At 54.3% G+C, this 22,205-nt stretch overlaps 1 protein-coding gene across 2 annotated transcripts; it reads right to left on the minus strand.

The window, feature by feature from the left end:
• Positions 1–78: 78 nt before the first annotated feature.
• On the minus strand, positions 79–7,180 carry Comp (cartilage oligomeric matrix protein). Of its 2 annotated transcripts, none has more exons than XM_057752409.1 (19): positions 7,110–7,180; positions 6,788–6,873; positions 6,385–6,436; positions 5,840–6,009; positions 4,940–5,077; positions 4,698–4,772; positions 4,459–4,617; positions 4,272–4,376; positions 4,080–4,187; positions 3,584–3,743; positions 3,038–3,156; positions 2,902–2,954; positions 2,641–2,822; positions 2,334–2,512; positions 2,193–2,241; positions 1,652–1,848; positions 735–907; positions 322–461; positions 79–247 (listed from the first exon to the last, which is right to left on the minus strand). In XM_057752409.1, the coding sequence occupies exons 1-19, from the start codon at positions 7,168–7,170 to the stop codon at positions 201–203; spliced, it is 2,253 nt and encodes a 750-aa protein (XP_057608392.1). In that variant the 5' UTR covers positions 7,171–7,180; the 3' UTR covers positions 79–200. The 2 variants fall into 2 exon arrangements, with proteins under 2 accessions (XP_057608392.1, XP_057608391.1); XM_057752408.1 differs by having other exon boundaries at positions 7,095–7,180.
• Between the last annotated feature and the right edge of the window lie 15,025 nt (positions 7,181–22,205).

Raw genomic sequence — 22,205 nt, forward strand, 5'->3', positions numbered from 1 at the left:
CAGAGTACAGATCTGGGCCTCCCTGGAGACCGTTCACAGAGCCCCCTGCAGCAGAGACCAGAGCCCCCAGTTCCCCGCATTTATACTTTATTAGCCTTTCCTCCCCAGGCCAGGCACCCCTCCAAAGTGATGCCAGACCCACAGACACCTGTAGCTCAGGCTACTACAGTTCATCAGGCAGCGGTGCCCACGTGAGTTCCCTAGGCCCTCTGCAGCTGGTGATTCCCGTAATCCTCAGGGAGTGTATCTGTAGATTGAAAGACAGCAGGTGAGAATGCCTCCTGGAGCCTTCCGGGTTCTGCCCGCTGGCCCCTAGCTCACCATTGCAACGGTAGCGCAGGTTAGCCCAGATGATGTTCTCTTGGGAGAAGCAGAAGACGCCCAGGCGACCACCACGCATGGCCGTGTCCAGCACCACGTTGCTGTCAGCCACTAGCTCAGGACCCTCATAGAACCGCACCCTGTGAGGGGGACCAGTGAGGTGGGGTTCCCATGCTCGCCCCCCTTCATCACTGGCTCACACTTAAAAGATATGGACTGTTGCCACAACAGGAGCAGAGCCTGCCTCAGTTTCCCTCTAAGAATGTGTTAGATGCCCTGTGCAAAGGTGCCGGGGTCCTGTCAGTTCCAGTCAGGACCATCTGCCTGTGCTGCAAATGGAGCCCATTTCTTCTAGAACCACCGCAAAGCGGGGCATCCCCAGTGCAGCTCACCCACTGCAGGGCAGTCCCCACCTGATGTAGCCAACTTGAGGCCGATGCTGCAGGAACCAGCGGTAGGATGTCTTATCCTTCCAGCCCACATTGCGAGGATCCTTCCACAGCAGCCGCACCTGGGACGCTGTGTCCCCTGTGTGCCACAGTGCATTGCGGAGCTGTTCCCCAGGACCCGTGGAGGACTTGACTGCCTGTCACAGGGAGGGGAGGCTGCAGTCTCTGGACTGGAAGCACAGGGCACCCTGGGGACCCTCTAGGCTTGCTGGCTTGTAGGTTACAGGTGCCTGCTAGGATAAGCTGGCGTCTAGAGAACCTGCACACCTGTTGCAGGTGACTGCAGGACGATATGCATTGGCCAGGGAAAACTTGGGTTCTGTGAAGGTTTGGGCTGAAAGGTACACGAGGTGTTCCTAAGGGAGTTCTCTCTCTCTCTCTCTCTCGTTCCCTTCCTTCCTGAGGCAGGATATATCTTCAGTTTTTCACTGCATACTGCATGTATGTGGTGTACGCACATGGAGGTGCGGCCGGGAGTTAGTGTCATCTCCATCCCCAAGGGTTTACCACCTTGTTCTATAGAGCAGGGTTTGTAGAGAAGCCTGGGGCTCCCCAGTCTGATTAGTCTCACGAGCCAGCTTGCTCTGGGCTTTTCAGGCTGGAATTACAGGTGGGCCGCCATGCAGACCCAGTATTTGTGTGGGTTCTGGGGAATCCAAACTCCAGTCCCCGTGCTTGGACTGCAGGGGCTTCTTTCCCAGCCCTCCTGCAGGAGGATTCACGGGCTTGTGTGGCGATGGTTGGGGGAGAATGAGGGGTAGTGACAACCTTGAGGGCTGTGGGACAATGCTGGAAGGCTGTGAAGGCTTTGGGGTGAAGTTGGGAAAGGATAGTGTTGGGGGGGTGGAGCGGGGACCAAGAGGGTGCAGCGCAGCAAGCACCTTGAGCTGGATCCCTGGTTCAGCCACCGCCCGGAAGGGGTTGGCCTGCCAGTATGTCTGCTCCATCTGTTTCCACATGACCACATAGAAACTCGAGCTATCCTGGTAGCCGAAGATGAAGCCAGCGTAGTCATCATCAGTGACCGTGTTCACATGGAATGTGCCCTCAAAGTCTACGCCATTGAAGGCTGTGTACCCTGTAGAGGGGGAGAGAGAAATGGGGCCTCCAACCTAGTTCCCTGATAAGGCCCCACCCCCAGCATACTATTGGCCACATCCGAAAGCATTCCAAATCCCCCTGGCTCAAGGGCCAGACCTCCCAAGACCACTCCCTCACAAGGTCATGCCCTCAAGACCCTACGCACAGCAGCAACCCCACCCTTCCCGGGTCCAGACCAACCAACCCCTGCCCCTCCATGGAAACCCACCTATGGCCACTCTGTCTCCCCTCTTCTCTACCCTTCCCAAGACTAGGCTGACAGATCCTGCTCTGTGGCCACCCCCCCACAATCCCGCCCCGCCCCGCCCCGCCCCGCCTCACCCACAGCTAGGCCAGGGTCACTGTTCATAGTCTGCACGATCTCCATTCCCTGGGGAGGTCGGAGGAACAAGGAAGAGTCTCAGGCCAGCGCTGAGGGGCGCCTAGGCTTCCTTAAACAGCCACCGTGGCCCCTGGCCGCACCTGATTGAGCACCACCCAGTTGGGATCAATCTGCGCGTCCCCCTCGGGATCCAGCACGACGGTCTGGAAGGCCCTGAAGTCGGTGAGAGTGACCTCCGCATTCTCGGGGCACACGTCGATCTTGTCAACGACCTTGTCAGCGTCAAAGTCGCCCTGACACGCGTCACCCACGCCATCCCCTGAAAGGAAATGGGACACGAGCTGCCACTGTGGGCTCGGTTCAGGCGCTCCCTCCACCCACGAGATGCCGGCACCTGTTACTGACCAGGCCCACATCAGCTAGTAACTGTACCCTCACTGCCCTTACTGTCACTGTCCTCCTGGCCAGAGTTGGGCACCAGGCGGCAGTTGTCCTGGTCATCAGGGACTCCGTCATTGTCGTCATCCTCATCACAGGCATCGCCCTGGCCATCGTGGTCCGAGTCCTGCTGGGCGCTGTTGGGCACTGCGGGGCAGTTGTCCCAGGAATCCTGGTGTCCGTCCCCATCCCTAGAGAGGAGTGGGACGATGGGACCCTGGAAGGGATGCCATGCACCACTCAGCCGCGACCATCTCAAGGGCTACTTACTGGTCCTGGTCGCTGTCACAGGCGTCGCCCACAAAGTCGTGATCCACATCTCTCTGCAGTAGGGTCAGGAGTCACGGTCAGGGCCGAGGACCCCCGGCTGCCCTTGGCAGGAAGGCTCCCCTAGGAAGCGGCATACCTGATCCGGGTTGTCTCTCTGGGGACAGTTGTCACAGGCATCCCCAATGCCATCACCATCGCTGTCACTCTGGTCAGCGTTGGGCACCCTGGGACAGTTGTCAGCTACATTTTTTATTCCTGAGACAAATCAATGAAATAAGGCTGGATCCCAAGAAAGGCCAGGTTAGGACAGGGTCAGAACAGCACAGGTCAGGCCTGGCACCTGACAGAGAACCCACTCCTGCAATGTAGGTCGCCCTCTGACCTACACATGTGTGCCATGGCCCTCATGCACGTACATGCGTGTGCACAGAAATGATAGATTACAATGTAATAAAAATGCTGTTTGCTTTGGCACTCCCTGAGTTAAGGCCAGCCAGGTCTATATAGTGAGTTCCAGAACAGCCAGGGCTACACAGAGATACTCTATCCATCTCGCCCTGGTTTCAGGCTTCCCTCCGCTTGACTTTAGCCACATCAGGGTGGGTCACCATTCATCTTCCAAGCATTCAAGCACTGCCACTGAGAGATGGGTCCCCCCCCTCGACTCCCCAGCCACGCTCACGGTCGCCATCAATGTCGTCGTCGCAGGCATCGCCCCGGCCATCCTGGTCTGTATCTTTCTGGTCATCATTCTTCTGGGACCGGCAGCTATCACAAGCATCTCCCCACTTATCGCCGTCCGAGTTGCGCTGGTCTGGGTTTCGAACCAGCGGGCAGTTGTCCTAGAAGACAGGGCAAGTGAAGTCAGGTGGGGAGGACACAGATCGCCTCCCAATTGGCTGGCAGAGGGATAGGCTGATAGCTTTAGTTCTGTTTCCCCGGAGCTTACTCTGTAAGGAGAGAACCGTTTCCTCCAAGTGTCACACTGGCGAGTGGACACACACACACACACACACACACACGAGCTAATTAATTAAAAAGAAAAAGAAACAAAAACCACTTCCCAGACCTGTGCATCTCCAAGTAGGTCCCGCCCCTCCGTCGGAAGCTGGACAACCAGCTAGACCTTAGAGGTCAAGCCGTCCCCAAACCCCGTCCACGGGCCCTCTCACACTTACCTGCTCGTTGGGGATTCCATCCCCGTCTGCGTCCGGGTCACAGGCGTCTCCGATGCCGTCGCGGTCCACGTCCTCCTGCCCCGAGTTGGGCACGGTCACGCAGTTATCCTGGGGAGCGGTACGCCGAGTGAGGGGGCGTGTCTATCTGGACTCACCACGCCCTCCAGGTCACGCCCTCCAGGTCACACCCACCTTGCGGCACTGGCGCTCTGAGCAGCGCAGCTTCTCGTCCGGGAAACCGTCCAGGTCCGTGTCGCGGCCGCAGAGGAGCCCGTTGCCGGCCCAGCCGATGGCACACTGCGCAGGGTAGTCGATGTTAATGTCCACGCACGCCTGAGCCCGGGGACCCCTCCTCCACGACCTGTGCGCCCTCACTCACCACGCACGACCTCGAACCGTCGCGCTCCAGGACGCAGTCCGCTTTCTCATGGCACGGACTGGGTGTCCGATCGGGACAGAAGTGCTGCCCACGCCGCTGGCAGCCTGACGTCTGGTTACCCACGAAGCCGGGCTGGCAGGGGCCACACTGGAAGGAGCCCTGTACACAGGCGCGGTTAGTCAACGGGGCACCCACCCGCGCCTCACTGGCGTCATTCTCATCATCCCTGCCTTCCTTACCCGGGTGTTGACACACACAGAGTTTGGGACGCAATTGTGTTGCCCGGTCTCACACTCGTTAATATCCGTGCAAACCTGGGAGACGGAGACCACCGTCAGACGACACACGTTTCACCCAGGACCTGTCTGTCCACCCTGACTTCAGGAACTTCCTCGCTGGAATGAGGATGTGGACCGAGGTTTCTGGACAAAATGCCTTCCATTCCCTCCTGCCATAAACGTCGGGTTTATGCTCTCATAACCTGTTTGTTGGTCTTGGCGAAGGCCAGCCCCACGCCCTCGTGGGTGGGGCCGCTGTACCCAGGCGGACAGACATCGCAGTGGAAGCCAGGGCTGGTATTGACGCACCGCACGCGCGGGAAACAGGGGTGAGCGTTGCACTGTGAGGAAGCAGCACATAAAATTAGAGGCCCCACGGTGAACCTCGAGAGCCGCTCCTTGGGGCTTCCCGGTTTTGGACATGGGTTTGTTTGTTCTGTTTTACTGGAGACAGCGTCTCTGCATAGCCCTGGCTGCCCTGGAACACACCATGTAGACCAGGCTGGCCTCGAACTCAAAGAAAGCTGGGGTTAAAGGCGTGTGCCACCACCACGCGATCGATTGGTTCCCAGCCAGGGCCATCAGCCGGTTCTTGGAATAGGGTGTCACACGGGATAGAGATCCCATGGGCCGCAGACGACTTTGCCTTGATGGACATGGGGTTGTGACCCCTTAGGGGTGAGGAAATGAACTTGGAGGGCGAGCATCCCCAGCTGAGGGAGGAAGTGGCCGACGGGGTGTGCAGGCACGGCGGCGATTGCCAAGTGTTTGAGGAGGGCGACTTTCTAAAGCGGACGAGTGGTCGGGGCGAGCGAGACCCAGTGGTGAGGATGGTTGGGGAGAGCCACCCACAGCGTCCAAGGGGTCGTCAGGGTGGGCGTTAGTAGGTGCAGAAGGCGTGGTCAGGGCATGCGTCGGGGACAGTGATGGAGATAGCCTGGGTGGAGCTCCCTGGGTAGATGTGAGGTCTTCTGGATTTGAGCCCCGGGTTAGGGGCGGGAGGACACCCTCGGTGGATAAAGGGGTCGTCGGGATGGAAGGAGTTTGTGGTGGGGTCGACCCGGGTAGCGTCAGGACGGCAGGGGTGTGGGTAGCCCGCGCACCTCATTAACGTCGGTGCAGTGCGAGCCGTTGCCAGTGTAGCCGGGAGGGCAGGGGCCGCAGCGCGCGCCGTTCGCCGTCTCCGTGCAGACCACGCCGGGGAAGCAGGAGCTCGGAGAGCAGAGTGATACTGGCCGCACGCTCAGGCCCGGTGTGCGCGCGGACTGCATCCCTTTGGAGACCCGAGTAATTAGGCCACGCTCGGGGGGAGGAGCCTCTCCTAACCACACCCAGGGGAGGAGCTTTCCGGGCGCGCCTACAAGGAGACTAGCTTGCTTCGCCCAGGGTGGAGCCGTTCATGGCCACGCCCCTCGAGAGGGCTCATTTTAGCCCACTGGGGCGGGGCATGCTCGCGCGTGCGCACTGCCGCTGCATGATCCTCTTAGCTCCACGCTGTCCCGAGTCTGCTCGCACCTCCTGGGCCTTCTCTCCCGCGTCCAGCCCGCTCCACCGCGGTTCTCTTCCGCCCCCGCAATCCTCCTTCCCTACCCCTTTTCCTTCTTTTCTCCTGTTTCCCCACCCCTCCTCGGGCCCCGGCAGTGCTTACCGCACGCGTCACATTCCATCACCGTATTCTTCAGGAACGTGATCTCCTTGATCTGCGGATGAAGGAGGTCAGCGGGAAGCTTCCCTGTGTGCCCCCTCGCGGTCCTCCTCCTCCCACGATCACCTCCCTGGGAAGCCTGGTGCCCACAACTCCCTTTGCACAAGCCCCTTCTGGATCCCGTCTCCCTGGCTCTGACCCCGAGCATCCGATCCCCGCGCTCTGTCCCGCGCCGTCTCCACTCTGTCCTACACTCTTGCCCATTCTATTGTCGCGCTGTTTCTCTTTCCCTCCACTGTCTCCCTGTCTATCCTTTTCTGTCCCCTCTCTGTTGTCCGCTCCGTCACTGCGCTGGGTCCCCTGTCCCTGTTTTGTCCGCACACTGTCTCCCTCTCTGCTCCCTTACCTGCTGTCTCAACAGCTCCCTCACGTCCTGCAGCGCCGCGTTGGTCTCCTGAAGTTCTCGCAGCATCTGTGGGGCCAGGTCTCCACCTGCATCCGCAGGGGCCACTGATGGGCGACGCAACCACCCCATCATCCCTCGCCAACCATCATCCATCACCGCCTCCGGGACACTCCAAGCCCACCCCGCTGCTCCAGCTCCACCCGCCGCCTGATTTCTTAGCCCAGTCTCTGGAGAGCGGACCCCAAGCTCCGAGGAGCGGGAACCGCGAGCTTGGAGGCCTCCTGCCCACCCACGCCTCCCACTTTACCCAGAGGGATCTGGCCCTGTCCGGTCGCACGCAAGGCAGCCAGGGCGAGCACTAGAACGCAGGCGGTGGGGCCCATGACGACGGAGCTGCAGCTGCTGTCGGCGCCCTTGAGCCCGCGCCCTATTTATTCCCGCGCCCGGCCCGGGACAGCCCCCGCGGCCCTGCCCAGAGCCCGCCACAATGTAAACAGGCCGGGCTCTGCATTCAGGGCCGCACCCCACGGCCCCGCGGAATGACCCTCGACTGATCAGGACATGATAGGGACTGAGGAGAAAGAGGGATGAACCTCAGGGAGTCAAGTGGGGCTCCCCTCTCGCACTCCCGTTCACCATCGGGTGCTGGTCGTATGCAAGACAGTATCTATCTGCCCCTCTCATATAACATTTGGAGAAACAGAGTCACAGGTGATAGAAAAGTCCGAACCAACACACTCAGGTTCTTACGGTCCACATTTCTGAACCCTGCAAAAGGCCCCCGTGGGCGTGGCTCAGCGGGCGTCTGCAGGGAACTTTGAGGGTATAATATCCTGATTCCAGTCCCAGTACCTCCAAAGAAACAGAATCACCAGGAAACGGTGACTGTGCCTCAGTTTCCCCTTTTGCACTGTCGAGGAAACAATGGGGTAGGGAAGGGGACCTCTGTTTCCCTGGGGTTCTGTACCCAGCTTTGCCCCCCAGCCACTGGGGAGACAGCCAGTCACAAAAAGAAAAATGGCTGGGAACTGAAAAATTCTCCTTCCTGGGCCAGTCACCTCAGGGCCCAGGAACTTTAACCCTCTCTACCCGGCCTCCCAGAAGACCCAGCTCAGTCTGTTACATAGAAACTGGGATCAGAGGAAGGGATTGGTCCATCTGGAGCCACTGTAAGCCAAACCAGAGTCCCAGAAAGAGTTGTTGTTCCAATAAGAAGTCATAGGGGGCTGCCTGGAGGAGACGGCCCAGGGACAAAGACTAAAAAGGGCCTGAGATCAGTGGTGCGGAGCAATGCCGTAGCTCCAGTGAGGGGTGTTGGAGGATATGTATCTAGATCTGTGTTACATAAAGCTGTGCCCATCGTGAGTCAAGTTCCCACCCTGCCAGCCTAGGATACACTGTCACTCAGAGGTGTCCCGTGGCTCCAACGGAGCGACTTAGCAAATCCTCAGCAGGAATGAGCTTGGACTGCCAGAGAGACGCCCCCCAGGGCATCAGACTCGGGGGAGGGGACTAGCAAAGGGCAGTGCCAACGTCTTGAGGCCCAACTTGTCTTTGGAAGGCCATAGGGACACAGAATGGGAGGAGGGAGAACAGCCCGGCAGGCTGGAGGTGACCATGTTCTGAGAAGCACACTCCCTGCCTGGCTGGGCTACCTCCTGTTTTCTTTGGCTTCCAGCACACGTGGGGCTGCTTCTGCTGGCCAGTGCTGGAATTCTCAAGAAACCACCACTGCTGGTGGACCTGAGTGCTCGAGCCTCTGACACGGGAGCCCACGGCAGCCCAACGAGTGTGGAGCAAGGCAGGCAGAGCTGGGGCGCTGGACCATGTGGGAGACAGTCAGGACTGAAGGGGGGGAGCTCAGAGCACAGCCTGAATCCCACCGGGCAGAGACCCCTAACCACCCTGGCCTCACTCTGCAGGTGTCTCCCTGGGACCCTGTGCCTGTGCCCCTCTTCCACTCTTCCAAGCACAGAAGACACTGTAGGGATGGGAGACAGCCCGTGGGAATCCTCAGTGGGCTGGCTCCGTGTAGCAGCCTGCTTCTGTAACCTTGAGTCTGTGCAGAGAATGTTTCAAATGCACACAAGCCGGCAGTGGTGGCACACGCCTTTAATCCCAGAGACAGAGGCAGGAGGATCTCTGTGAGTTCGAGGCCAGCCTGGTCTACTGAGAGTTCCAGGACAGGCTCCAAAGCTACAGAGAAACCTATCTCCAAAAAAAACCAAAAATAAGTGCATATATGCACACACAACACCATATACAAGCACAACCCCATACATATACACACACAACCCCAGGCCCACCCACGCACACAGATACACACATACAGCCCTTCCCTCATGAATCCAGGCTCAGTTCTGGCCCCAGCCAGGCAATAGCTGTGATATTCTGGAACTCATGAACCCAGGCCAGTTGCCCTTCCCGACATCCAGGCTGAGTGGTTCCAGGATCAGGGCCAGGTGGGGCCCTGCTGTTGGAGCCCCAGGGGCCCTTTCTGACTGACGCCTGCTGGGCCAGGAGACTGTGGCGCCGACTGCAGGCCACCGCCCAGGGGGAAAGTTTGTTGGTTGCCCAGGCACAGGCTGGGTCTGGGGAATCCATCAAGGCAACAAGGGGGAGGTTCATTTGGCCATTTCCACAGCCCAGCCAGATCTACACTCCATAATAAGGGGTCAAGAAGCCAGTGTCTGAGGCCCGCGGCTGCCTAGCCCTTCATCAGGCTCTGCCTGCTTTCCCACCCTTCTCGCCCCAGACTCGCCTCAGATTAAAGACAGCACCACAGTTTTACTGAATGATGGCAAACGTCATTCACGGCTCAGGCACCATCAATACTGATCACACACACACACACACATACACACACACACACACACACACATCTATCACGCTATTCTGTACACCATACTGTGTATATAGAGGTCAGAGAAAAGCCAGCAGAGGTGGAACCGGGTCCTCAGGCTTCTCCAGGCGCCTTTATCTCCTGAGACATCTTACCTGCCCTCATCTGGTTTTTTTTTTTTCTTTTTTGAGACAGGGTTTCTCTATGTAGCCATGGCTGTTCTGGAACTGGCTTGAGATCTGCCTGCCTCTGCCTCCTGGGGGTGGGGGCGAATTATAGGTGTGCACCACTACCGCCAGGCTTGCTTTCTTTCCCTTTCTTCTCTTTCTTTCTTCCTTCCTTCCTTCCTTCCTTCCTTCCTTTCTTTCTTTTCTTTCTTTCTTTTTTCAGTTTTTTGAACCAGGGTTTCTCTCTAGCCACCACCGCCTGACTCTTTCTCTTTCTTCACATATTTCAAATTTTGGTCTACATTTTTATGTCTTCAAGAATTGATTCAAGAGACCTAAACTTCACTAGGACCCGGCTGGAATGGACCAGAGACATCTGGTCAGAACTCAGGTCTGAGATGCGAGTGTTACAGCCTCTTTGTGCCCCCTGGGGTATGGGGAGTTAGGAGGGGAGGGGTGGGGGTGCCTGAGCCTCCACCTAGTCCCCTGCCCCCCCTTTGGGCGGTCTTGAGGTTCTGCCTCTTGCTAATGAGGAAGAACCACCAAGCACAACCAGGAAGCCAGGGGAGGGGCCTGTGGGGCTTTCACTCATGACTGCAACCTCGGTTGCTCAGGTTTCATCTGCAGTGCTACACACGCATGTATACACACACTCACACGCCCATACGCACATACACAGATGAGTGCACACGCACGCACACAGACTCATATATATACAGACGTGCATGCTCACACACATATAAATGAGTTCAAGAAATACCCCCACTTTTTAGGATCAATGTCAGAATCAAGCATACATTTGTAAGTTCTCTGGATTTCGCGTACACACAAACTTCACAGAGAAAACGTTAGAAAATAAACTGTATGGTTCAAAATGGTGGCGCTGGAGTGTGGTCCCCGTGCCAGGGAGACTGAGGCACAAGAATGCAGCTCCAGGCCAACCCAACTACACAGGGAGTCTCTGCCTCAGAAGAGCAAGCTGAGAAACCTCCTGTCTCAAGGCCACTCCAGTGCTCAGGGGGCGCTGGACGGAAGATAAGGAGTTCAAGGCTAGTCCTCAGCTAGAATGAAATCAGAATAGCCTGTCTGGGGGGCCAGGCAGAGTGAAAAACTAAATAACAATTAAAATACAATTCTAATGGCTGGGACTGTAGCTCAGCTCCATCCCCAGCACCACATAAGCCAGGCCTGGTGGAGCATGCCTCCTCTCCCAACACTGAGGAGGTGGAGGCAGGAGGATGGCACCTTCCAGGGGACCCAGGCTACATAGGGAAACTTGGTTTAAGAGCAGCAGCCAGGCACGATACACACTTGTCACCTCCACCCGTGGCAGGGAAGAAAGGGAGGATCCCTGCCATGCTGAAGACACGGGCCACAGAAGAAAAGTCTACCCCGGGTTTTTGCAGCAGGCTGGGGACAGAAGAGGGGAGCCCCCGGCCTCAGTCCTCTCGGTGCCTGCACAGTGCAGCCCTTGTTCACTGGCTGATGAATGGAGCAGGGACCGCTGTGTTTATGCCTGGCACCTGCCCAGGCCTGGGGAAGAGAAGCTGCCATGAGGTTGGGCAGCAAGGTGCCAAAGAAATGTCAGCTTGCAGAGGCCACTGCATGGAGGGCTAAGGGCTGAATGTGAGGCTATGGACATCAGGGTTGTGGCCTGAGGACACTGTGCAGGGTTGATAAAGTCCAAACCATCCCAGGTGAGCAGATATCCTGTGACTGGCCTGGTCCAGGCATCCGAGGTAGATGAAGGATGGTGGATGGGGCAGGGGAGGGTGTGGGTGGTCATGGGAGCCAGGCCTGGGCTGCACAGGTCTTCCCAGCCTGCATCTGGCAGCATCTAGCTGTGACTCTGGGGCATGCCCACCTCCAAATGACTTGCTCTCCCTGGTGCTGTCATCAAATGGCTTTCGCTGTACCCTGAGCAAGGCCCAGCGCAACTCCACAGGTCCCCTGATGACACTGGGGTCAGAGTGACAGCCAAGGAAGAGTCATGGTGGTGGGTGGATAGCTGGATGGGAGGGAGCAGGGTGGGGTGCAGAGAGCAGGGGAGGGCTAGGCACACGCCTCACCCTTCCCCTGCATCAGCTTCAGTGGTTCCCTGTGAGGGATGTGACCAGTGGTCCTGGCAGATACCAAACTGGACTGGTTGCCTTCACCTGTGACTGGCCCCTCCGTCTACACTGGCCCTGTGGAAAGGTGACCATCCCAGCCCCAGGAAGGCTGCCACTGGGCATGGCTCCAGGTCTGCCTTGGCCTCCACTGAGTTCCAGGCAACCATGGGTGTCAGGGAACATCCTGCTTGGAGAACCACTCAGCCTGTTCTTTCCAAACATCTGGAGGTCAGCAGCGGTCAGGGACTGGTGTCTGTGTCCTCCTCACGCCACCACAGCTCCAACAGCGTTCAAGGGATGCTCATCTCCCTCACCCTCGGCTCCCAAAGGCTGACACATCAGATCGCAAGGATCACCAAGATCGTGCCAGTCACAGTGTCCCAGGGCCCAGAGTGGCAGCGAGCAAGCAGACTCCAAGAGAGGACGAAACATTTATCTAGAGCTGGGCAGTCAGGTGAGTTTGATTGTGAGTTCCACTAGCATGTGTGTGTGTTTGTGTGTGTGTGTGTGTTTGCATTATGTATGTATGTATACATATTCATGTGTGTATATATTTATTATGTATGTGTGTATGTATGTGTGAATATATTTATATGTGTGTATATATGTATGTATGTATCCGTTATTATTTTAAAAACTATAGTGGATGATGGTAAAACCATTCACCTTCAAACTTCACTGGGTTGTGCTGGGGTCAGGCGAACCTGCATGGTGAGACCCTGGGTAAGCATGCAGTTGCCTCTGCAGAGCCCCAAGGTGCTGCGCCTGAAGCTTAGCTGGCCCTCCTCACTGCGCCCCCAGCCTTGGAATGTCTCCTGTGGTTAGTCTCCACTGGGGGGGGGCTGTTCTTCTTGGTTGGGTGCTGGGATTGGTACCTCAGTGGGCTGCAGTGTAGCCTAGTGACAGCCTATGTTTCCGCCATCCTGTCCTGGGGGGAAAACCCACCCAAACCAAAAAAAAAAAAAAATGTCCAACCATCCTGTCCCCTTATACTCATGAGACTGCTGCCAGCACCACACAGAGGCTGACCTTCCTGGCTGGCCCACCTTACTACATGGTCCCAGGGTTCAGTCACAGCACACAAATCCAGGATGAGGAAGGCACTAAGGTCAGAGGTCAGCTAGGCGAGCCTCTGCCTCCTTGCCACAATGGACACCATCCAAGCCCAGTCACCAGCTCAACTTAGACTCCTGTTCTGACTCAGACAGGAGTGTGGCCGGGGTTGGGGTAGAGGAGCTGCATTTAGGGCCCCTCAGCATTCCCTCCCTCAAGAACCCCGACACCCTCGGTAGCTGAGACACCTTCCTCCTTCTTCTCCCCGTAGACCACCCTGTTCCCAGATGGTGCATCTCCTTCCCACTGTAACCCCAGCACATGGGAAAAAAAAAAAACACAGGAAGATGGCCAGGGTTCAAGACCAGAAAAAGCTAATAAATTAGCCCATGTTCCTCTCCTGCTCACAACCCTCTGAAGCTCCTGAGGACGAGATCTCTCCTCACTGTAGCATCTCTGGTGAGCCATCTCCACCCACTGCGCTTCCTGACCCCAGGACCTTTGTACAAGCTGCCTTCTCTGTCTAGAAAGTTCTTCCTCCTGTTTCCATGGTTCCTCCTGTTGTATCGGTCTTGACTTAGATGTGTTTTAGTGGTGTTCGCAAACCTGACACAGCAGGGCGGGAGGTCTTCTCGGAACCTGACCCGAAGAGCATCTGCCCTATTCCACTTTCCCCAGCAACACTCCATTAGTCAGGGCAGACTGGTTAGAGTCGTGATGGAGGTGCAGAGGCAGCCATGGGAGTCATGAGGAGGATCCTCTGCACTGTGATTGGAGGAAGGGTAAGAGTCAGCAGAGACAGTCCTGAGCGTGGGCCGTGTGGGGAAACGTGAGGGTGAGAGAGAAGGAGGCAGCGTGTCTGGACTGGGCAAGACTGCGAGCTGAGGTGTATCAGCTCCGGGCAAGAGTGTGCAGGAAGTGTGCGCGCAGAGCGCCATAGGGTCCGTGGCTTCCGCCAGACTCCACAGCGCATGGGGAGAAATGTCAGGGAGGTCTGTCTGTCCTCTACCAGACACTCTCTGGGAATCTCAGGGCCTCCTGGTGGGGCTGTGGGGTGCTCGTGGGTCCCACCCCTACTGGTCCCCAAGGACGTGAAAGAGCTCTCTCCTTGTTACTCTGGAATTTTCCTCCAGGTTCTGCCAGAGCCTTCAGAAACATATTAAAGGAAAATGTTGCCAGTCTAAGCAGGGTGATTTTATGACTGTCAGACCAAAGAGTGGAAAGGCCTGGTCACACTGTAGACTTCCCTGCCAACCACTGGAACCTGACCCACCCTACAAGCCTGGCTCCTGCATCCCATCGAACCCTGCACCCCTAAGTTACCCTGACTGGGAAGCAGCCGAGAGAAACTGACAAGTGGGCTGATGCATCTTCGATTGTTTATTCATTCAACAAACACTGGCCCTGCTTCCATTGCTGATGTATCTTGTGTGCTGTCTGAGTAGGAAGCATGGTGCACGGTCTTCCAGCACAGCACTGGGGAGGTGGAGGTGAGAGGAGCCAGGGTTCAAAGCCATTTCAACCACACAGCGAATATGCAGCCAGCCTGGGCTACGTGAGACCTTGTCACAAAAGACACACACACACACACTCATCTCCATTCAGACTGGCAGCAGGAACATATCATTTAAGTTCCGTCCCTCAGTGAGATTCCATCTACAGAACTGCCTAGCAGTGGCTTGGAATGGAATGGAGCCCAGGGGCACCTTCCTTCTGCAGGATGGCCCCTGACCACCCTGAATGGCAGCCTTGAGCCTCTGTGGGACGTGGGGCTTAGAGGCCAAGCCCAAAGCTAGTTCCCAGCACACCAGCTCACCCCCAGTAAAGCCACAGCGGCTTTGAAGCCCTGGCTGCTGAGCCCACCACCATGTTCAAAGATGTTTTTAACATCCCCGGCAGGCGGGTGTGGCCCTGGCCGACAACAGGGTGCTTGCTGTGAGTGAGAAGGACCCACAGTCTGCTCCTATTCCTAGGAAGGGGGCGTCTCCAGGGTCCATCCTGGCTGCAGCTCAGCAAGGGCACCTCTGCCAGAACAGGAGGTTCTTGTAGGAAGCCACAGGCAGCTGGGAGGTGTTGATTGTGGCCGCTTCTGTGCTCCAGTGCCCTCTTTTGGTGCGGGAGAAAAGTGCTGTTTCCCAGACCTGGAAAGTGGGGTTGGAGGATGCCTAGAACTTTCCGTGATGGCCCGGGAAGAGCAAGGCAGAAGCTGGGCATGTGGAATGGGTTAGATCACCGGAAGGACCAGACAGCACCTCAGTCTACTAGGAATATAACAGGATTGGGAAGGAAAAGAAACAGAGAAAGACAGAAGCAGAGAGGAGGGACATTGAAAACCAAAGGGGGCCAGAGAGCTGGCTGATCTTGAAGAGGACCTGGGCTCAGTTCCCACACCCAATGGTGGCTCACAACCACTCTAACTCCAGTTCCCAGGGGTCCGGTGCTCTCTTCCGCCCTCTGCTGGCACTGCACACACATGGTGTATAGATACAAATGCAGGCAAAATGTATATACACTTAAAAGTAAAATAAATTAACAGATTCAACGCAATGCCCATCAAAATCCCAGCAAAATTCCTCAAAGACCTCGAAAGAACGGTACTAACTTCATATGGAAAAACAAAAAACCCAGGATAACCAAAACAATCCTGCACAATAAAAGAACTTCTGGAGGCATCACAATCCCTGACTTCAAACTCTACTACAGAGCTACAGTACTGAAAAGAGCCTGGTATTGGCTTAAGAACAGACAGGAGGACCAATGGAACTGAATAGAAGACCCGGATATCAATCCACACATCTTCGAACTCCTGATTTTTGACAAGGAAGCAAAAAATATCAAATGGAAAAAAAGAAAGCATATTTAACAAGTGGTGCTGGCATAACTGGATATCAACATGTAGAAGAATGAAAATAGATACATATCTATAACCATGCACAAAACTCCAGTCCAAATGGATCAAAGACCTCAACATAAAGCCAGCCACACTGAACCTTATAGAAGAGAAAGTGGGAAGTACACTTGAACACATTGGCACAGGAGACCACTTCCTAAATATAATTCCAGTAGCACAGACACTGAGAGAAACAATTAATTAATGGGACCTCCTGAAACTGAAAAGCTTCTGTAAAGCAAAGGACAAGGTCAGCAAGACCAAACGACAGCCTACAGAATGGGAAAAAGATCTTCACTAACCCCACATCAGACAGAGGTCTGATCTCCAAAATATACAAAGAACTCAAGAAATTGGTCACCAAAAGAACACATAATCCAATAAAAAAAAATAGAGTAAAGACCTAAACAGAGAACTCTCAACAGAGGAATCTAACATGGCTAAAAGACACTTAAGGAAATGTTCAACATCCTTAGTCATCAGAAAAATGAAAATCAAAACAACTCTGAGATTCCATCTTACGCCTGTAAGAATGGCCAAGATCAAAAACACTGATGACAACTTATGCTGGAGAGGTTGTGGGGAAAAGGGAACACTTCTGCATTGCTGGTGGGAATGCAAGCTGGTACAACCCCTTTGGATGTCAGTGTGGCGATTTCTCAGAAAATTAGGAAACAACCTTCCTCAAGACCCAGCAATACCACTTTTGGGTATATATCCAAAGGATGCTCAATTGTACCATAAGGATATGTGTTCAACTATGTTCATAGCAGCTTTGTTTGTCACACCCAGAACCTGGAAACAACCTAAATGCCCCTCAATGAAGAATGAATAAGGAAAATGTGGTACATTTACACAATGGAGTACTATACAGCAGAAAAAAATAATGGCATCTTGATTTTGTAGGAAAATGGATGGAGCTAGAAAACATTATTTTGAGTGAGGAAACCCAGACACAGAAAGACAATTATCACATGTACTCACTCACAGATGGTTTTTAAACATAAAACAAAGAAAGCCAGTCTACAAACCACAATCCCAGAGAATTTAGACAGCAATGAGGACACGAAGAGAGACTTACATGGATCTAATCTACATGGGAAGTAGAAAAAGACAAGATCTCCTGAGTAAATTGGGAGCATGGGGACCTTGTGGGGGGGGGGTTGATGGGGAAGAGGAGAGGCAGGGAGGGGAGCAGAGAAAAATGTAAAGCTCAATAAATATCAATAAAAAATTAAAATAAATTAACCTTTAAAATTTCATTTAAAGGCTGGGCAGTGGTGGTGGCACACAACTTTAATCCCAGCATTTGGGAGCAGGCAGAGTTCTGAGTTCAAGGCCAGCCTGGTTTTCAGAGCAAGTTCCAGGATAGCCAGGGCTTCACAGAGAAACCCTGTCTTGGAAAACAAAAAAACAAGCAAAGTTAATAAAAAAGGAAGAAACAGAGACGGAGGCAGAGTGAGATTCCAAGATGGAGGCACAAGACCTCGTCCTCAGCCTGGTAGGCAAGGCAGAATACTGACTGAAGCGTGGAAAGGATGCTACTCACTACGCCCCATGCCCGCGTGCTCCCCACGGCCCTTCACGTGTCCTCCCGCCGCCTCCCCCACGGGCCACTGCTCTGGCAGGGAATGCTCAGCACAGTGCATGCTGTGGGCTCTCAGGGCCACTTGAACCCACGCCATTTCAGAGAGGTCACATTGCCAGCAGACGGGCATGGCTATCAGGGATGCACACTTGCCCGGTCATTACAGTTCCACGCCAGAATCGGAGCCGAGCTAGCTACCACCTCCTTCTTGCTTTCTCTCATCACGTCCTTCTTTTTTAGGGGTGGGGAGGATATGGCGTCAGTTCCCTCCTTCTGCACGTGGACCCTGGTGAGCAGGCTCAGATTTCTGGGCTCGGCAGCAAGCACCTTTGTCGCTGAGCCCTTTTGCTGGCCCCTTCTCTGTTTTCACTGCTGCATAGGCTCCTGGCATGTGTGAAGCCTGTGCTGGTCTGAAATTTGAGATGTCTTGGCTCTGGCTCCTCGTGGCTGGGATTACAAGTGTGTGCCATCACGCCTGGCCACTGTAAGTGGACTAGTGTGTCCATGAAAGCATGCATGTGTGTGGTACTGGGAACTAAGCACCATACCTGGTACCCACTAGTCCAGGGCTACTTCCTGTTCACTAGGGTGTTAAAACTTTTTAAATCATCATAATATATATAATAAATAGAACACACACACACACATATATCATTTCCAGCTAGCCCCTTCAGCTATGGTTCAGTGCACTGGCATACACACATACACACACACCCTGATTGATCACACTTTCATACGTACACAAGAAGCAAAGAGAACAGAAGTCGGAGCCTACAGACCTTCACATCCCTCTGGGACATACTTCCTTCAACAAGGTTCCATCTCCAAAAAGTACCCTGACCTCAGCAGGGTGTGGTAGCACACACCTTTACTCCCAGCACTCAAGAGGCAGAGGCAGGTAGAACTCTAAGTTCAATGCCAGCCTGGTCTACAGAGCAAGTTCCAGGACAGCCAGGGCTACACAGAGAAACCTTGTCTCAAGAAAAGGAAGAGAAGGAAGGAAGGAAGGAAGGAAGGAAGGAAGGAAGGAAGGAAGGAAGGAAGGAAGGAAGGAAGGAAGGAAGGAAGACACAAAAAATTCCATAACCTCCCCAAATGGGGACCAGCTATTCAGAGACACACATCCATGGGGGATGGACCTCATTCAAAGCCCCATCCATTCCTTCTGCAGTGCTTCTGTTAGTTCAGGCCCTGTGAGCTAGAAGAGGCTGGCATGAGGAGGAACTGCAAAGACTATGCCACATAGGGAGAGAATCTGAGCTCAGTCCCCAACACCCTCATAAGAAGCTGGTTGTGGTGGCGCATGCCTGTACCCTTGTTGCTGGAGGTGGAGACAGGAGGCGCTCACTGACTGGCTGCCCAAGCACTCTAGGTAAATTGGTGGGCTTCGTTTCCCAGAGAGACAGACTCAAAAACCAAAGTGGGGCTGATGAGAGGGCTCCGAGCACTTCTCAGCATGATGTTGAGCAGGAAGATCATTGCTGCAGGTAACTCCAGCTCCTGGGCTCTGATGCCCTCTTCTGGACTCTGAGGGCTCTGCACTCACGTGCACAAACCCACACACAGTCTTTAAGAGGAACAGGCTTGATTCCTGAAGTGGAGTCCTGGCTCCCACATGAATGCACGCACATATACCAAAGTAACTACGCGTAACACAGTGACTTACGGTGCTCTGGGGAGCCTGCCTCCAGCCCATTGCGGAGGCTGGCGAGTTGGGGAGTGGCTGGGAGAGCTGTGAAGGCATGAGGACCTGGGTTCAAATCCCTAGCACACGTTAAAACAAGCAAGCAAACAAAAAAATAAAAAAGTCAGGCCAGGGGCATGGTGGTGAACACCTTTAATCCCTAGCATGTGGCGGGGGTGGGGGGCAGTGGCCAGTGGACTTTTGTGTTTGGGGCAAGCCTGGTCTACACAGCAGGTTGCAGCTACACAATGCAATTATTTCTTTCTGCCTCCAAATAGATGAAGTTAAAGCTGGACATGGTCACACACACACCTGCAGCCTCGGGGGCGACAGAAGGACCGAGCAGGACACCGATGCCCTCTGCTGCAGGCTGACCTGGCACTCACCCTTGGCGAGTGGACATCCGGGTCGCTGATCCTAGGCACAGCTCCCACCCCTGCCACCATGGCCACTGCCCTCATGGGCACCTTGAGCAATGATGTGGATGGCCGGGAAAGAGGGGGACTCCCAGAGAACGGGCTCACTCCCCACGGGAACAGGAAAGTTCTGTGCTGGGCTCAGGAGGTGACAGCATGTGCTGGCAAGCCTGACACCAGAGTTTGACCCCTGGGAGTTGCATGGTGGAGGGAGAGGATTGACTCCCGCACGTGGTCTCTGCCCTCCACAGTGACCTGTGCAATTGCTCCTCACCCCAACAAAAAAATAAGTGTTATTTTAAAAATGCCCATGGTGTCCATCTATGTGGGACAGAAGTGTCTTAGAGACTGACTTCTTGGAGCTCTGTCCACACAGCTCCCTCCTCCCCTATCTCCTTTGACCAATTCCCCAGTCCTTTTCCTTCCAATTTCATGGTCCTCCATCCAAAGCCACAGGTGTGGTTCATGAATCAGTGTGGAATTACAGACCTGGCTTGGGCTCTCTCCAGAATGAGCACCAGGTGTGTGGGCAGTTCCGGCCAGCCAAGAGGATCAGCCTCCAAAAGTGGTCTCCAGGGATGTCCTGGAGCAGGGCTTCGACTCCACCGCTGTCTACTGGCGGGGCGCAGGGAGGGTTGCATTGCTGCAGAACCATCTAGAAAATAGGTCAAATTTTTTCCTTTGTGCAGACCATGGGACTCCTGTGGGGCCATTGGAACCGTCTGTGATGACTGAGACAACATAGCAGCCGTGCAGGCCTTAGGCGTTAAATCATTCCTTGTGCTGTTTTCGGTTTTGTTTTGTTTTTGAGACAGACAACCCTGACTGGCTTGGAGCTTGCTCTGTAGACCAGGTGGGCCTCAGATTCACAGAGATCCACCTGCCTCTGCCTCCTGAGTGATAAGACGGAAGATGCGTGCCTTCACCTTCTCTGTCTTTGTAGTCCTACTGGACTGGTTTTTCTCTGTTTATAAGATAACACTCAGAGGGATAATATTGTAATTGTTTGGCCAATGGCTTAGGCATATTCCTGACTAACTCTCACTTGCAAATTAGCCCATTTCTACCAATCTGTGTATTAATGCATGGTGTGGCCTACCTGTGATACCCTGGCATGGGACTCCTTCTGTGGCTACATGGCATCTCCTGACTCCACCTTCTTTCTCTCTGTATCTCTGTTTGGATTTCCTGCTTGGCTCTAGTCTGCCTGGCCACTGACTGAAAGAGCTTTATTCATCAGCCAATGAGAGACACACATATGAAGGACATCCTACATGAACCACCCTTGACTTTACTGATTTCTTTTAGAGGCAGGATCTTCCTATGTATCCCAGGCTGAACTGGAACTCATAATCCTTCTGCCTCTGCCTCCCAAATGCTGGGATTAAAAGCATGCACCACCAGTTTATTTAAAATTTTTAATTCTCTGTGTGTGTGTGTGTGTGTGTGTGTGTATGTGTGTGTGTGTGTGTGTGTACAAGCAGCACTGAAAGCCAGAAAAGGCCATCAGATTCCCCGAATCTGGAGTCTCAGGAGGCCAAGGCGCCACTGTGGGTTCTGGGAACAGAAGTTGTATCTTTAGTGTAAGAGTAACAGCCCTGCCGGGCGGCGGTGACACACACCTTTAATCCCAGCACTCGGGAGGCAGAGGCAGGCGGATCTCGGGGAGTTCGAGACCAGCCTGGTCTACAGAGCTAGTTCCAGGACAGGCTCCAAAGCCACAGAGAAACCCTATCTCGAAAAACCAAAAAAAAAAAAAAAAAAAAAAAAACAAAGAGTAACAGCCCTCTTAACCACAGAGCCATCTCTCAAACTCTTGTTTCAATTATTTATTTATTCAAATACAGTCTCATTATGTAGAGCAGGCTAGCCTAGAACTCAGTTACCTGCCTCTGTCTTCAGAGTTCTGGAATTAAAGGCCTCAGTCTTCTGTTTTGATTGTTTTTAAAAAATCTGTTAGATAGCCGGGTGGTGGTGGTGCACGCCTTTAATGCCAGCACTTGGGAGGCAGAGGCAGGCGGATCTCTGTGAGTTCGAGACCAGCCTGGTCTACAGAGCTAGTTCCAGGACAGGCTCCAAAAACCACAGAGAAATCCTGTCTCGAAAATCCAAAACAACAACAACAAAAAACTGTTAGATTTATTTCATCTTACATGTATGGGTGTTTTCCTTGCTTGTTTGTCTGTGCATCATGGAGACCAAAAGAGACTGGAGCTGCAGGGACCACGTGGGTGCTGGGAAACAAACTCAGACCCGTGGCAGAGCAGCCCGTGCTCTTACTCTCCAGGCTGTCTCTCCAGCTCCTGAGTGCTGGGACGACAGGTGTCCATGGAGCTGGGCTACATCCGGAGTGCTCCCTACTCAGCTACAAGCACTCTCCTCCATCTGAGCTACAGGCTGAGCCCCACTCCCAGCCTTCAAGTCACTTCTTTATCTTTCCTGTCTTGGGGAAGTCTAAGGCCCGTTCACGTGGGTTCATCTTCCCCAGTGCTGGTCCTCCATGCACACCAAGGCCTGAAGTCACAGTCCATGAATCAGTGTATAATTATAGGTTTGGGCACTCCTCCTCCCTAAGAAAGTGGCCAGACATCCATGGTGGTGCACGCCTTTAATCCTAGTACTCAGGAAGCAGAGGCAGGCTGATCCCTTTGAGTTCAAGGAGTTCCA

The sequence above is a fragment of the Chionomys nivalis genome, chromosome 20, assembly GCF_950005125.1.
Source record: "Chionomys nivalis chromosome 20, mChiNiv1.1, whole genome shotgun sequence".
NCBI lineage: Eukaryota > Metazoa > Chordata > Mammalia > Rodentia > Cricetidae > Chionomys > Chionomys nivalis.

Bases quoted from the DNA above. Each gene is read 5' to 3' on its own strand.
- Comp (XM_057752408.1), bottom strand. From the start codon at position 7,170: ATGGGCCCCACCGCCTGCGTTCTAGTGCTCGCCCTGGCTGCCTTGCGT. The intron at 3,744-4,079 runs GTAAGTGTGAGA...CCTGTCTTCTAG, and splicing joins ATGGAATCCCCAACGAGCAG to GACAACTGCCCGCTGGTTCG. The intron at 248-321 runs GTGAGCTAGGGG...TTCAATCTACAG, and splicing joins CCTGCGCTACCGTTGCAATG to ATACACTCCCTGAGGATTAC.